We start from the raw sequence: 16,952 nt of genomic DNA on the forward strand, positions 1-16,952 counted from the left end.
CTGTGTCGTATATATGTGCGCTAATGACTTGTGTACTTGGTTAATAACAAAATAAATCGTGATCTCACCAGTATCTCTTTCGGTACATATGCCATGAATCGTGACTCGTGAATCTCGAATCATGTGATTTTTTCTCTACCTCTCCGAGTAGATTGACACGTATACTTTACACGACAACCAGAGTTGTTATAGGGCGGCCCATCGTAAGATATTATGTGCAAATTGGGCCTAGATATTCGCAATAAAATGGAAATTGCAATGACATGATACTACATTATTGTCTTATTGATACACCTTGCAAGAGAGAAGTCGTCCAAACCAAGATAGGCTGCCAAATATTTTCTGCTGTATTGGATTTGGACGTGCTGGCAGATTCTTGGGCTCAAGCTTATAGGCTGGCAGATTTAGACGCCCTCGTCATGCTGGCTGGTTTGACAGAAAAAGAGCCGGCTAGTTTCTTAGACGAAAAAAAGGAAGAGAAGACTATTTTGCCTCTCTCAGTTATGGCTTTATTGCATTTTCCTCGTTCAATCGTAAAATTAGATATTATTGCTCCCTCAACTATCAAATCAGATCTTTTTCTTTCTCACACGGTTTTGACTCGGTTTTGTCCTAGGTGGCCACACATCAACCTGGTTTTGTCTAAGCTGGACACATGTCAGCATCCCTGCTAGCAAGGTTGGGCTGAGTCAGCCCACACGTCATCCTCCTCTCACTTTCTTCTTTCTCACCTCTTTCTTGTCCACCCGACCGCCATGACCTCACTCGGCCTCCTCTCTCCAACCGTCGTCACGGCCTCCCTTGCTCCCTAGGCGCTACTGCCGAACTCGAACTCCACTAGTGTTGTAGTCAAGACCGACCACTGTCTCCCAGATACCTCTTTCCCCTCTGGTGTTGTTTTATCAGTTAAGCAAAAAGCAGAATCACCCACTTCCTGGCATGACTATCACTGATGTGTAAATGCACATCAAAATAAACCAAAAGGTGCTAGCAAAGATTTCATCATTGCAGAATTAGCAATATTTACTTAATTTTTCAGCAAACATATTGCAATCCTTACTAATCATGCTAGTTGCTTGTGAGTCTCGAGAAGTAGCACGGCAAGAAAGGGGGTCACCTTTTTCTGGAAGTCGACGAATTGGGTGTCGGCCTTGTACTTGCCCATGGTGACCTCCTCGAAGGCCAGCTTGAATTTCAGCGACACGTCGACGAAGACGACGCCACACGCAGGCTGCCGACGTCGGACCGGTCGGCTCACGACGATGCCCGCCTCTGACGCTTCCTTCGCTTCCTGATGCTAGCCCTGCCTCCACTCGTCTCCGACGATGTTCCTACAGCCATATCTGCCATTGATGTCCGTCGTCGCACTAATCTAGCTCTGTCGGGCTATCTCTGTTTGCCCTTGCTCTGGCATCGCACACCGATCATTCTCCACCATCCACGGCTGGCGGTGTCCCTGTCACCTTATCACTCCGCTGAGCTAGCCTGCCACCGTCAACCTTTCTCTAAGTCTACCGCCCTTCGGGAAGTTGCCTCTGCCGTCAACCTCAAAACCCTAACTCCGCCGTTGCTAACGCCATTGCCTGACTGCAGCTCCTAAATTTTAGGCATATGAAATTTAGGAGGTGTTGGAAAAAACATATGGTTTGGATAGCTTTCTGTGGTCGATGAAGAAAAATTGGACTTGGAACGAGAGATAAAATAGATTTTTTTCCAAAAAAAAATGGATCATGGGCCATTGTCGGGCTGGCCCATCTGATTTTTTTTGGTTTCTTGCCAGGCCAGGAGGGCTCGATTTGATTAGGGCTGAAAGAAGCTGCTCCGGGCTGTACTAATAAGGCCATCGACAGTGATATCAAGGTCGCTGAGGAGCAAATAACCTCTAGGTTTGTTTTGTTTTCCGAAGAGCCACTAGGTGTGTGTGCACAGTGCACTAGAAAAAACCTGTGGTACGAATCAAATTCTGATTTACCCGTTAGTAGATATTTGAAAAATTCCCTTTTTATTGTGCATTACCACTCTTTTATTGTTCGTATTACTTTTCCACTGAGTTTAGACAGAAATGTGGCGGTAGAAAGAAATTGCATTGGCATGACACGGCTGTGAGTACTAATAATTTGCACGCTAAATGTCAGAGATAATCCATAACAGTAATTCTAGTATACCATATGACGGGTGCGTTAATCTAGGTTTTCTGTAGGTGATATTAAATTAGACTCAATAACACCAAAATTTATCAAGTCTTCTGTAGGATAATAGTTCTACTTTTTATGTATTATGTTATGAATTAAGTGAACTTGTTACAGAATGTCCTTCCCTTATAAACAAAGTCTTCACAACTTTTATATACCAGAGGATAAAGATGCATAAACAAACGGACCGTACCAAACACCGTGACAAAACTATTCCTGAAAGAGCCAACTATTCCTAGTCCATCAAGACGTCGTATAGTCATGCCTGCTTTAAATGCTACAAAACGAGTCACTGCCACTCCACACCATTCTAAGACCATGCCTTGCCGAAAGCAAGCACCTGAAAAAAGAAAAATACTTAAGTGAGTAGCATTAAATGAGACTTGACTAATTATGTGAGAATCTGCTCTGCAACTAGCAATGACTGATTATAAGAACTTGCTTTGCAACCAAGAGGCTGATCACACGAGCCACCAGCCTCTTCCTAGTTGTGCCATATAACCATAATATTAATAATACCTACTATTAGCTAACACTTAGCGATATGGAGCCGTCTTGCGGAACACCCTCAAGTTCCAGACACAAGAAAAGGTGGACATGCCCTTCTAAACGTTTCCAAACAGACCATCTGAAGAAAGTACGAATTAATGAAAGCAGCATTTTAGAGAACAAATCAAAGAAAGAAAGCAATTAAGAAACCAATCTAGTGGTCTAAAGGAATAAAACACTACATGGTTCCAGTGTTTTCCACTTGGCGCCGGAACACACCCGAGCCACTCCCAGAAAATCTTCTTTTTTAGAAATAAGGTGATTTTATTCAATCAGTAATAAACAAATACAATTAGAAATCTGAAAAGAACGTAGCAATATAAACATAAGTTCTGATCAACACCACGCTGAAACTTCTCCGAACGCCGCTGCCAAGCTGAATTGAATGAGCCGACGCTGATACCTCCTTCACTGGTAAGGTAGGGTCATTGAAGGCTATTAGATTTTTTTAGCCACCATGAGCAGCGCAAAGCGCTATTAGACCGCTAAACTAACTGAACAATCTCATTAAAAAAAGGTAGAATACATCTTTCCCTTTTAAAAAATATAGAAACAATAACACCTCCAGATACTAATATAGCAAAATCAGCCGATTAAAGAACAAAAGACCCTTAGGATATCTCCTCAGCAGAGAAACCATAAAGTGATAAAACACCAATGAATCTAGTCCTAAACCTAATAAAAAACATAACCACCTAACCTAATAAAAACAACACAAACTATAAATTAATCTAACAAACTAAACTACTAAAATAGTATTAAACACAGGGCCGAGCCACCACTTTCTCCGACGCTGGGAGGGCGTCGGAGGCGAGGAGGCCAGCTAGATCGCCACTGAGTCGTTCCGTTTCTGAGTCGCCTACCGAATCGCCTCTGTGCCTCTCTGGAACGCTCGCGTGCTGTTGCTGGGGTGCGGTTTGTTCCCCAGAAAATCTCCTGCCCGGTTCGGCTCTCAGGTCCCGCCAAGTCGCCAGCCCCAAACCCAACCCACCGCAACGAAGAAGCCGCACGAAACCTGCGACCGACCGAGCGATCCCGGCACCGTTCTGGAGAGGTCGCGCGCCCGCCCGAACCCTCCACCAGCTAACGCTCAGGCTCGCGATTACGCTCCCCGCCCCCGAGCCGACGTCGCCCGCGCGCCCGGCTATTCCCACCGCCAGATACCCCTCTGCACGAACCTTCCCGAACGCCGCCGCTCCCCGCCAGACGCCTATATATAGGAGGACTCCCTTATCCGCCCGCCTCATCGCACCAACTAAGAGAACTGAGCAAGCATACATACATCCACCGCCAACCGGAAGAACAGAGCAGCTCGGATCACAAACCGCTCCGAGTCTTACACGCGCCGACTCGATTGTAGCTTGACTTGATCGGAAACAGAGGGAGAGATGGCGGGCAAGGGTGGCAGCAGCGGAGAGGGCCCGGCGATCGGCATCGACCTCGGCACGACCTACTCGTGCGTCGGCGTGTGGCAGCATGACCGGGTGGAGATAATCGCCAACGACCAGGGCAACCGCACCACGCCGTCGTACGTCGCGTTCACCGACACCGAGAGGCTCATCGGCGACGCCGCCAAGAACCAGGTCGCCATGAACCCCACCAACACCGTCTTTGGTAAGTTGCCCCTCTACTTGCTCCTGCCTTGGACAATTCATGTTTTTTCCCCAGTGGTTTTGGTGTGATCGTGCTAGTTAGTATATGCTGGCCCGGTGATTGCGACCAATGAGATGAACACGTCACCTAGTGATGTCACTTGCGCTGTTGCACAGCTTCTTGCTCTGTTTGCACTCTGTTTTGGCGGCACAAAATTTACTAGTGGATTCGCGTGTCTACGTCGCGTCCGTTGTTCATCAATTTTACACATCTCAATATTTATTTATAAATTTATTAATATTTAACACATTCATTTAATTATGAAGAAAATAATATTATTTTATGATTGCACATAATTTTAATACGTAGACGATAGTAATGCGAATCTAACAAAATTTGTTTCATATTTTTTTTAGTTTTAGATATTTTTCTGTACATTTTAGATTATTTCAGCCGATTTATCAATATAACTATTATACCTTTCGCTATTTTTCTGAAATTTTCTAAAAAATTATATTATACATGTAAATATACGGATATGTATATACATACTTACATGTATATATACATATATATGTATACGTACATATATACATATTTGTATTCATATATATGTATACATACATATGCCATATAAACAGTAGCTACAGTGCTTTAGCTTCAATTTTTGAAGCTTTAATATATAGTATTGATATTGATAACTGTTGAATTCGTAAAGTACCAGGTACACCTGATCGCGGCAACTTGAGTAATAAAAATATAAATTAATTCCTCACACGAATGGGGAAACATATAGCAAACGGTGATTCTGCTTAAAAAAGTGCATGGAGCGTGTTTTGCTATCACCAGTAGTCACTAGTCAGTCACTAACCACTCTGTTTCTGCCATGCAGATGTCAAGCGGCTCATCGGCCGGCGCTTCTCGGACCCTTCCGTGCAGGCGGACATGAAGATGTGGCCGTTCAAGGTCATCCCCGGCCCCGCCGACAAGCCGATGATCGTGGTGACCTATAAGGGCGAGGAGAAGACATTTTCGGCCGAGGAGATCTCCTCCATGGTGCTCATCAAGATGAGGGAGATCGCCGAGGCCTACCTCAGCACCACGATCAAGAACGCCGTCGTCACCGTCCCGGCCTACTTCAACGACTCCCAGCGCCAGGCCACCAAGGACGCCGGCGTCATCGCCGGCCTCAACGTCATGCGCATCATCAACGAGCCCACCGCCGCCGCCATCGCCTACGGGCTCGACAAGAAGGCCTCCCGCACCGGTGAGAAGAACGTGCTCATCTTCGACCTCGGCGGCGGCACCTTCGATGTGTCCATCCTCACCATCGAGGAGGGCATCTTCGAGGTCAAGGCCACGGCCGGAGACACCCACCTGGGAGGCGAGGACTTCGACAACCGGCTGGTGAACCACTTCGTGCAGGAGTTCAAGAGGAAGCACAAGAAGGACATCACTGGAAACCCCAGGGCGCTCCGGCGGCTCAGGACGGCCTGCGAGAGGGCGAAGAGGACGCTCTCCTCCACCGCACAGACCACCATCGAGATCGACTCGCTCTACGAGGGCATCGACTTCTACGCGACCATCACCCGGGCCAGGTTCGAGGAGCTCAACATGGACCTCTTCAGGAAGTGCATGGAGCCCGTGGAGAAGTGCCTCCGCGACGCCAAGATGGACAAGTCGCAGATCCACGACGTGGTGCTCGTCGGAGGCTCCACCCGTATCCCCAAGGTCCAGCAGCTGCTCCAGGACTTCTTCAATGGCAAGGAGCTCTGCAAGAGCATCAACCCCGACGAGGCTGTGGCGTACGGCGCCGCCGTCCAGGCCGCCATCCTCAGCGGCGAGGGAAACCAGAAGGTGCAGGACCTTCTCCTGCTCGATGTCACGCCGCTCTCGCTCGGGTTGGAGACGGCCGGCGGTGTCATGACGGTGCTGATCCCGAGGAACACCACCATCCCGACCAAGAAGGAACAGGTCTTCTCCACCTACTCAGACAACCAGCCTGGCGTGCTCATCCAGGTGTACGAGGGTGAGAGGACGAGGACCAAGGACAACAACCTGCTCGGCAAGTTTGAGCTCACTGGCATCCCTCCGGCGCCGAGGGGCGTGCCCCAGATCAACGTCACCTTCGACATCGACGCGAACGGCATCCTGAACGTGTCGGCGGAGGACAAGACGACGGGGAAGAAGAATAAGATCACCATCACCAATGACAAGGGTCGGCTGAGCAAGGAGGAGATCGAGCGCATGGTGCAGGAGGCCGAGAAGTATAAGGCCGAGGACGAGGAGGTGAAGCGCAAGGTGGAGGCCCGCAACGCGCTGGAGAACTACGCGTACAACATGCGCAACACGGTGCGGGACGAGAAGATCGCGTCGAAGCTGCTGCCCGAGGACAAGAAGAAGATCGAGGACGCGATCGGGGACGCCATCAAGTGGCTCGACGGCAACCAGCTCGCCGAGAACGAGGAGTTCGAGGACAAGATGAAGGAGCTCGAGAACATCTGCAACCCCATCATCTCCAAGATGTACCAGGGCGACGCGGGCGCCGCAGGCATGGACGAGGACGTGCCCAGCGGTGGCGCCGGCACCGGCACCGCCGGTGGCAGCGGCGCCGGACCCAAGATTGAGGAGGTGGACTAAGCGAGTCGTAACAAGCATTGAGCTAGAGGTGATGTTCCTGCGTGCAGGTTCCGGAGAGAGTTGTGAATTGTCTTTCCTCGCGTCATGGCGTCTCATCTGTTTGTGTGGAATAATCTGGTGTTAATACCTTGTGTCGAGTGGTATAACTATTAGGTTCAGTAGAGTAAAAAATATGTACTAGGTTTAGTAGAATAAATAATCTGTAAGAACAGCATCAGTATGTTCTTGTAATAATCTGTGCTCGAGTTCAGGAGTCGAGAAATATACTAGTATTTTTGTTCTTTCCATCATTTCTTTGAGTTCTCTTCCTGCCATTCTCATGCAGTTGCGCCAATCAGAATCAGATACTCTACAAGCAAAGCAAGGAATCCACAGTTATTGAACACACAATTTTGATCAGCTTTTACTGGTCGCTAATTTTTGTGTCATGCATGCGCTTCAGATTATTGTTCGTGCTGGGGGAGTCGGTCCAAACAGAGGGTTCAGCGTTCAGGGATGATCAGATCCGATAAAGGTCAGCAACCACGGTGGCTTGCTAAGCTCTAGGGGCTAATCTGTTACTGAAATGTTGAACCTGCGAGGCACATTTCTTCTTCTGAAGATGCAGGCACCTTCTTACTTGCCCGGGCTCCTACATCGAATTCCCCTCCCCACTCCGTTCCGCTACCTGTATTTTTCCGGTCATATATATTCTTCGGATACACGAAGAAACACGATAGAACTAATCATGTTAATCCCCTTTGGTCCGTTCTGTGTTAGATTTTGAAAAACCGCTGCTATCAAGTGTAAATCTAATGATCTTTTAATAGAACAAATGTAAAAACGACAATCTATCTATTTTTTTTATCTGTATTTATAATAAGATGTGTTGTCGTGTATATATAATGTTAAAAACTTATAAGAAATAAAATTAATCTCAAAGAGAGACATATTTCAAGAATACCAAATCGCTAGAGATCAAAATGGACCCAAATTATATTATAAAACTTTAGTTTTCCTAACACTTCCTCTTGGATATTTCTAAACTCCCAAAAAACTAGTGAATTTTTTTTTTTAAAAGTAGATAGTTCACGATATGGTCACACAAATTATCTCATTAAAAACTTTAACATGAGAAACTTTAGAGTATACTTTATCCAAATTACTTCATGTAATCTTCATGATTAATTTTGTGTACTTAATCTTCTTGACTAAGATTTAATTCTTTATAACGGTATTATGTGAAAATTCTCCTGCTAAAATGTGCAACTCTCTAAATCTCATTATTCCAATGCCACGAACACATTTTTCAAAAGTAGATGTAGGGATAGACTTAGTGAATAAATCTGCAAGACTTTCACATGATTTGATATGCATTATCTTTATTTTGTTCATTTTATGCAATTCATGAGCATAAAAGAACTTGAAGTTAATATGCTTCGTTAAGTTGCTTTTCATATATCCCGATTGCACTTGTGCGATACATACAAATATTATCTTCATAGATAATGGTAAGGGTGTTAGTAGTATTCAAACCACATGATTGATGGATATAATTGATCACTCTTCTAAGCCATGTGTACTCTCATGCAGCTTTATATAGAGCTGTTATTTTCAAGTGGTCCGTTGAAGTAAATACAAGATTTTTATTTGATGATTTTTAAGAAATTGCAATTCCACCGTATAAGAAAACACAGTCAGTCTGTGATTTCACTACATGTTGATTTGATAGATATCCAACATCTACGTATCTAAACAGATTAGGTCCTGATTCTTTCTGTAGAATAGACCTAGATCTTTGTTACCTTGCAAGTAGCACAAAATATACTTTAAGCCCTTTCAATACCTTTTAGTGGGCTCTGCACTGTATCGTGCAAGTAGGTTTATTGCAAATGCTATGTCTGACCTAGTGCAATTAGCCAGATACATCAGCACACATATCGCACTTAAGTATGGAAATTCTGGTCCCAACACTTTCTCCCCCTCTTCTCTAGGTCTATAGGAATCCTGATCTGCTTGCAATAATCTTCCGACCATGGGAGTTTTAGTGGGAAATAATTTTTCAAAACCAAATCGCTCTAACACCTTCTGAGTGTAGTTTGACTGATGTACAAAGATTTCATCTGCCATATCCTCTAGTTGTAGGCCTAAGCAAAACTTGATTTTACCCAAATCTTTCATTTCAAATTTAGATTTCAAATATGAACTTGCTTGCTCTATTTCTTCTTCTGTATCGATGATATTCAGATCATCTACGTATACAGATATTATGCAGAATCCATTCTAGGACATTCTTATGAATACACAGGGACAATTTGTGCAATTCGTGTAGCCTCGTTTTTTCAAGAAATTCACTCAAACAATTGTACCATATTCTACTTGATAGTTTCAACTCATATAGCAACTTCTTCAATTGTACGCTATAAAGGTGTCTATTTTCTCTACCCTGATTCGGCAATGGTATTCCTTCAGGTACCTTCATGTAAATATCCGAATCTAGGCTCCCATAAAGATATGCGATCATGTCACACTCGGTTTTAACGAACAAAACCAAGTGCGGTTTATGTGTGCACAGAAAGTTCATCACACATAAGGATATCATAGGTGACGAAACAAAAGCAATACTTTAGCCTACAATCGTTAAACTTTTACATTAAAGACTTCACCTAAACAACGCTATTAGCTAAACGATAGCAGACTAAACGACGGTAGTGGGACGAAAGCATTGGCGACCAAGCACTCCACAGGCATCGATTGAAAGACACACTCGTAGAACAACAGATCATCATCTTGAAAATCTTCAAAGTCCTCTACTGAGCAGCATATATATTATGTGAGATAGCAAGGGTGAACACATGGAGTACTCAACAAGTGTGGTAAAGTAATAACATGCAGGCTTTTGACAAGAATATGCTGACATATGGTATATTTGTGTAAATGCGAGTTAAAAAAACAATAATATAATTGAAAAGCATTAAACAGTTATTAAGTGATTGTATCCCATATAACCAACCAACTAACCTACAAGGCTCCCCACCTTGTAAACCATAACCACGTAATACTTTTTGTACTATAACCAAAACAATAACCATAACCACAACCATTCTCATACCCAAAACCAACTATTCATGTGAGGATCTAAGTCTCTCATGACTGTGAGCACGGCTGATATATCATATTTTATACTCTGCAGAGGTTGTATAACTTTTCCACGAGTCACCTGCAAGCAGATGACTAAAGTCTCTATGTTGTAATGCCATCCAAGCACTATACACACACCAGTAGTATGTTGCCAGAAGATCAATACGAAGTCTTTACAAAGAATCTTTCCAGTATGTGTCACCAACACTCCAGGTTTCATCGCCAGGTGCTGCCACTTAGAAGCCCCCTCTTGTGCTCTATGGTTTCTGAGAATTAACTTCCCTCATCCACGCCTCCCATATGGCCCACACAATACTAGAAAAATTCTAATTAATCGGCTAAGCCTACCCATATCAGTCTCGTGTTTGTACGGAACTTCTCAGGTTGTCGCTCCATGAACCGGTCATTAATTAGGTCACTTGAGCAAACACTAAACCAACCACATAACCATCACCACTATCACCAACATCCCTATGCTCAAGGCCTAGGGTTCCATGTTGCTAAACCATTAACAAGTTAACCACCATTGTTTCATATGTTCATTAGTATTCCAAAAGTATGGCTAAGCAATCTACCCACCAAAGATTCCTAACCATAAACCATCTAGGTTCCAAGGGATCATAAGAGAAAATCTAGAGAAAATCCTAACATAGGTGACTGCCTATTATATTGATAGACACTGCATGAGATTTTCTAAAACAAAACAGTTTAAATCATAGGTTCAAGATGATCAAGCACACTTGCCTTCTCCTTACTGTTGCTCAGTGTACTCTAGCTCTTGGTCTTGATATTCCACGAATTGATCCGGGGCGTTGTCATCTAATTGCACAATTACCGGCAAAGCACACAAACAAAATACACTAAGAACAGAACACAAAACGAAAGAACAACAAGACAAACCTATCTATAAAGATAGGGCTCGGAAAAACAAATCTAACGGTGCATGAATCACTTAAAACGGAGCTACGACAAAAAAATTATGAAGCTTTTACTAAACAGGGGCTTTGCTGCAAAAATAACAGCTAATATCTAATTTATTAAAGTCCAGGGAGTTTTATGTAAAAAGGTAGGACCTAAAACTAATATTTAAAAGGTCTAAGGGGTTTACTGCAAAATTCAGGACCTAGATCTAATTTATTAAGCTAAATAGCGACCTATGTGTAAGACTGAGGCTAACTCGGCTCTAAAGGCTTGCGTGGCAAACACATGTCTGACATGTAAGCAAATCGGCTGAGGTGGCGCTGACATGTCATCCACTTGTCTTCCACGTAGGCGATGACTAGATCTAGGGTTGACTGGTTGGCGGGATGAGTCTGAGTCGTTGAATCTAGATCCGACGGCTTTGGGTTTGTGCACCGAGTGCACGACAATGATGGGTGGTCTGTGGAATCGGCGTAAGAAACTTACCGTGGACAAAAGGGCAGCGACAGCTTGGTTGCGGCGGCGGACGACCGGACTTCTCGCCAGAGTCGGGCTTCGACGGCTTCTGGACTCCAATGAGCGGCGGAATCAATGCACAGGGGCTCGGGCAACTCAACCATAGCATTGGTAGGGGTAGAGGACCACCAGAGAAGCTCGATATGTGCAATGGCAGCCACAGGTGGCGGAGCTGCGGTGTAGAGGTGCTACGACGTCTAAATCGACTCGGCAAGTTGGGGAAAAAGATCGGCGAGCTTCGGGGAGGGCGTAAAGGCTGGTATTTAAAGGTGATGAGGCGAGGGGAGGCCGAATCGTGCTCGTTTAGGACTATGGCAGTAGCGGGTAGAATCCGAGCTTGATTACCTCGTTTAAACACGGAAACGATAGGGATAAGGCAACAATCAGTCTTGGGGGCTCACGAGGATTCGACTAGTAAGCTTCGAGATGTTTTCCCACATAGATTGCGCATGGATTCCATGGTGGCGTGGTGGTCTCGTGAACGAACCAGAGTTCGTCCGAAGGTAGAGACGTCCTGACGGATGGGCCCCACTTGACAATGGCTTAGAGCAGAGGCAGAAAGTCTGAGGGTGCCTTCGGCGGAGGGAGGCGGCGAGTGGCTTAGGCGTGGGCTGGCTCGTTCATCTAGCTAGGCGAGCTTGGTGCAGAACAGGCGCAGCCCAGGTGGGAAGGGAAGGGGAGGAGAGTGGGCCGGCTGAGGTGGTGGGTTAGGGCCGAGGCGGGGAGAGAAGGGAGAGGGAAGGCAAGCTCGGATTGGGTTAGGATTTATCTTTTTCCCTTTTTATTTATTTTTTCTAAATCCTTTTCAACTTCTCATTTCTAATCTTTTTGCTAATTCTATTGTAAAGCAAACAGTTCAAATAAAGCCAAACAAAAACCCTAAATGCCTAACTCCAGCATTAATGCATCCAACCAATAATAATCCTAATTCAAATTTGAATTTGAATTTAGAAAATAGGCATTTTCCTATTCTAATTATTCAACAAATAATCTAATCTGTTAAAATTTTAGAAATTTTCAAAAATTGAAAATCAAGGTGTGACAAATCTACCCCCTTAAAAGAATCTCGCCCTCGAGATTCGGGCAGATCGGAAAAGAGACAAGGGGAATTTGGTCTTCTAAGTGTCAAGAGAAGTGGCCGAGGCGAAGGCCCTGCTGGAGCTGCTGACCGGCGCCAATGACACCGAGTGGTCTTCTGCCTGGCGCGAAGGCGATCTGGCGGTTGTCGAGGGAGAAGGCGACCGTGCCTCCTTCACTGGTGACGACTAGGGGGCTCCACCGCCGAAGACCTCAATGGCAGCTTGGTCAATGATCCGGTCGAGATCACCACCATTCTCATTCCTCTTCGGTGCAGAGCGCTGCGTTGAAGCATAGGTCTTGATGTAACGACGAACGCGCTAATAGATTAGTAAAATGTAGCATTGCTGCGTGCATTCTCAAATCATAAAATATGTCTTACAAGTGCCAAAACAGGATGGACCATCAGTCTGAGGGACTCCCCTCACTATCGTCACTAGGCAAACTAAGACTCAATGACTCGACAAAAGCTAGAATTACCGACTGGACGCTTTCTACAAGTTTTGTGGTCTCCTCGCTAGTGCAATTGAACCCGACTGTCACCAATGAGGTATCGAACGCAGGGTTATAGCTTTTGAGAATACCTAGAATGTGGCAGCGCTTGCAGAGGCTGCTTGGGACATGAGGTCGAGGGTCTGCTCCTTCAGCTCTTGAAGAGCCAGGACAACAGCATCCCTTTCAAACATCATCGCCTTCTTTTCAGCTCGAGCAGTGTTCATTTGATTCATGAGTCTCTTCCAAAACTTGGCATCATCGTTAACCTTCTTCATTGCATCAGGAAGAAGCTTTTCCTTGTTATTGCTGGAGGACTCAAGGCCTAAAAAAGGTAAACTGAATAATAATTATTTGCCAGTCACCCAATAATCGAATCACACACTTGTGATCAAGAACAAACTTACGTTCAATTTTCTCCCTCTTGGCTTTGAGCTTCTTGTGGTGGTTGGCCTCGGTGGCAGCTACCTGAGCGCTTGTAGCCTGGAGAAGAGTTTTTATCGTCGCCCACGGATCATCAATCGGAATTGATATTGAAGTTTCACTTCCCCTGAGCTGCGGGTCTTCTTCGGGCGCGCTCGAGGCATGATCTCTAATTGGAGCCGAGGACGAGTCAACTGAGGAAGTTAGCCCCGGATGGCTGGTCGAGACGCTGGCAATCTTGGTTTGCGCCTTAGTTGATAGTCTGCAATCAATAGAATAAGAGAAGTGGAAAAGAAAGGACTGCCAATCGACCAGTTGAGATCAGAATCTAGGACAAACCTCTTTGAAATAGGAAAGTGTGAAATGATGCTTGACTTTAGCCTTTTTGTGATCACCTTCTTTGTTCTTGGTCCGGTAGGCGGAGCCGGTGGAGGAGCTACACATGGACCAAGCAGAGTTAAGTCATCAGTAGTCTGCAAAGAAACAGATAATAAGAATGCATTATCGAATGAAAGTATGACCAACTAAAGAGTGATAATTCGACTGAAATTACCTCTCTAGTAAAGTCATCAGGCATGTCGGTCCCTCGAATTGGCGATTGCGAGGACGCGCTAGACGTCCCTAAAAAAGAGCCATCCATGCAACTCATCATTAATAGAATGATCTAAAGAAAATCGATAACTCGAGAAGAGTTACCTTTTCGGCTGGGTCATCGAGAGCGGCAGTTGCTCGAGGAGGTGATTGAGCTAGTACGCTCGCCGTTCCCTAACAAAAGAACACTCATCCAAACCGAATGCATTCAGGTATCTACTTGATAATTAGAAAGGAAATAAGAAGATAATAAAAACTTCAATCAGCATACCTGAGGGCTCCTTCGCTTGCGCTTGAGAGGGCACAGATCTGGCAACAAATGAGAAGACGGGGACGATCTCTTCAATCGAAGAGACCCCTCGACTTCCTCGTTGGTCGATCCTCCCCCCTTGTCGACGGCATCGGTGGAAGTAGCGTCGTCGAGATCAAAGACCTCGCTTGAAAGGATATGTTCTTGATGGAAAACTGGAGCATGCAGTCACACAGACAAGTCATAACAAATAGACAATAACATGTCTTATTGTTCCATTAAGAAAATCCTTACGTCTGGTCGAGGATTCGCTAAGGAGTAAGGCGCAATGCCACACTCCGGTGCACCGGAGAAAAAAAGCTTGTTCAGCCGAGCGGTGACATCCTGGGCAGACAAGACTGAAAAAGAAAAGAAAGGTTTACTCGACAAAGCTCGAAGATTATAGCCAAACGAAAAGGGTAAAGTGCTAACTGAGCCTTACATCCAGATGCATCCCTGGAAGCATCTTTCTCCCCACTGTACTCCCAAGCTAGGCACATTCGCGCCTTCAAGGGACTCAATCCCTTACTAATGAAGTCTCTAGCCACATACCACCTAGTAAGGCCAAATTGCCTCAGCATGTCAATCTTGTTGGCGAACTAGGTGGTGTGGCTGGACTCTCGATGCTCTTGCGTCCAAAAAAGATTTTGGACAGAAAAAAAACCTCTATACACTAAAGGAAAACCGATCGGGTCGGGATTGGAGATGTAAAACCAAAGTTTTTTCAAATCCTTCGACCAAGAGAAGTTAGGGGAACCAAGATATAGGAGTTTCTCATCCCACTCCTCAACTGGAAACCACATCCTCCAACACATTTATCTTTGGTAATCCTTTTCAGTTTATAAAAATACTTAAAAGATTCAAACTTGGCTCGATGCCAAGGAAAGCCTCACAAAAATGAACAAAAACACTCAACATGGTGACCGAATTAAGGTTCAGGTGGTAGAGTTCAATCTGGTATTGATCGAGCACATTGAGAAGGAATTTGGAAGGAGAGATGTTAAAATCACAATGGAAGAAAGACTCAAAAACTACGAACTCATACTCGATCTTGCAGGAAGGGAATCTCTCACACGATGCCATCCTCCATTCGACTAGGCTACGCGATGGCACCACTCCTTTTGCTTCGAGTTCCTCCAGTCGAGTTTCTTGCATAGCTGAGGGTGTCCAGGCTTCAATCATGAACCTCGCCTCGTCATACTGATTAGGCAAGGCACTGGCGGCTGCTGCGTCCGACTGCTTCTCTGGCGAGGAGGAAGTCGGAATCATCAAGGAAGAGTTGGGATCCATGGATCTAAACTTCTTTCTAGCGGTGGTGCGCGCTGAAGCGGAGAAAGCTGAGAGGCTTGTGTAGAAAGACTGATGGCAAAGGACGAAGAATGGTCGCTGCAAGTCTGGGTCTTACAAGTAAAAAACCAAAAAGTTAACGCCGTTTCAACCACTCCCACCTTTACAACGCCTCAATCGGCGTGAAAAAAGGAATGATGGCGACGTGCGAATCTCTGCATACCCTTCTGCCCGCATTAAATGCGCCCATACCTGCCGTTTCAAATTTTGAAAAGTTTTTTTAAACTCTACTCGGAGTCGGGTATCGATCAGTTGAGTTTCTTCAAGTCTCGAGTGCGGTTAGCCACAGGATGCTTGACCCGACTGAGCTTCCACTCGATACTCGAAAAAGAATCCATCCATACTTAATTCTTTCAACCATGAGCCTAATCCACTTTGCTCGACCAAACTTAAATTTGGCAGTACTTAAGTGGCTGCTTATAGAAATCTCTCCTCCAGAGTAGAGTTAGGAGCTACTATTGAATATTTAACTACGGGGTATATGCGCATAAGGAGTACATCATATATTAACAAGGTATATACGACGCATATTCGACAATTCCAGATATCACAAAACCGAATCAGCGATACTTGATACACCCGGAATCAAGCAAGTACATACCGAGAAGGATTAGATTGGTTATCCAAACCGATACGACATATATTCAAAGCAGATATATCTACTTGGATGTCAAGGAAGACAACTCCCTCTCGACTACGATTAGATAAGAGTCAGTATCTCACCCCTATATAAAGCGGAAAGGTTGGGGGAGGAGAACCGCGAACAAGGAACTATGAGTAACACGAAAGACAACAACAGATGCATTACTTGACGACTTTAACTCTAGGATAGATTAGATCCAATCAACTCCTTGTAATAATCTTAGCCATTTTACTTGTACTCGAGATCATCAATATAAAACAGTGACACCCCCACATGACGTAAAGTATTACTCTAATCGGAGACCTAACCTGTATACATCGGTTTATCTCGTGTTGTGATTAATCTCTACTCTCAAAGGTACTCAGTCAATTTACGAACATATTATCGAAAACTAATCTTCAACAAATCTAAATATTTGTAAATTTACCTTTGTACCAAATCTGATATTGTGCCTATCATATACATCAAACTGCTGGATCTCACTCTTTGCATTCGGCGATGGGTCAATATCGCGCGCCAAAAGCGTGCTATGTTTTAGTCTTAATTATCTAAATGTGGT

At 44.8% G+C, this 16,952-nt stretch overlaps 1 protein-coding gene across 1 annotated transcript; it reads left to right on the top strand.

The window, feature by feature from the left end:
- The first annotated feature begins 3,972 nt into the window (after positions 1–3,972).
- On the top strand, positions 3,973–7,264 carry LOC133916396 (heat shock cognate 70 kDa protein-like). The gene is made up of 2 exons (XM_062360045.1): positions 3,973–4,355; positions 5,227–7,264. The coding sequence occupies exons 1-2, from the start codon at positions 4,130–4,132 to the stop codon at positions 6,972–6,974; spliced, it is 1,974 nt and encodes a 657-aa protein (XP_062216029.1). The 5' UTR covers positions 3,973–4,129; the 3' UTR covers positions 6,975–7,264.
- Positions 7,265–16,952: the final 9,688 nt, after the last annotated feature.

The sequence above is a fragment of the Phragmites australis genome, chromosome 4 (genome assembly GCF_958298935.1).
Source record: "Phragmites australis chromosome 4, lpPhrAust1.1, whole genome shotgun sequence".
Classification (NCBI taxonomy): Eukaryota; Viridiplantae; Streptophyta; class Magnoliopsida; order Poales; family Poaceae; genus Phragmites; species Phragmites australis.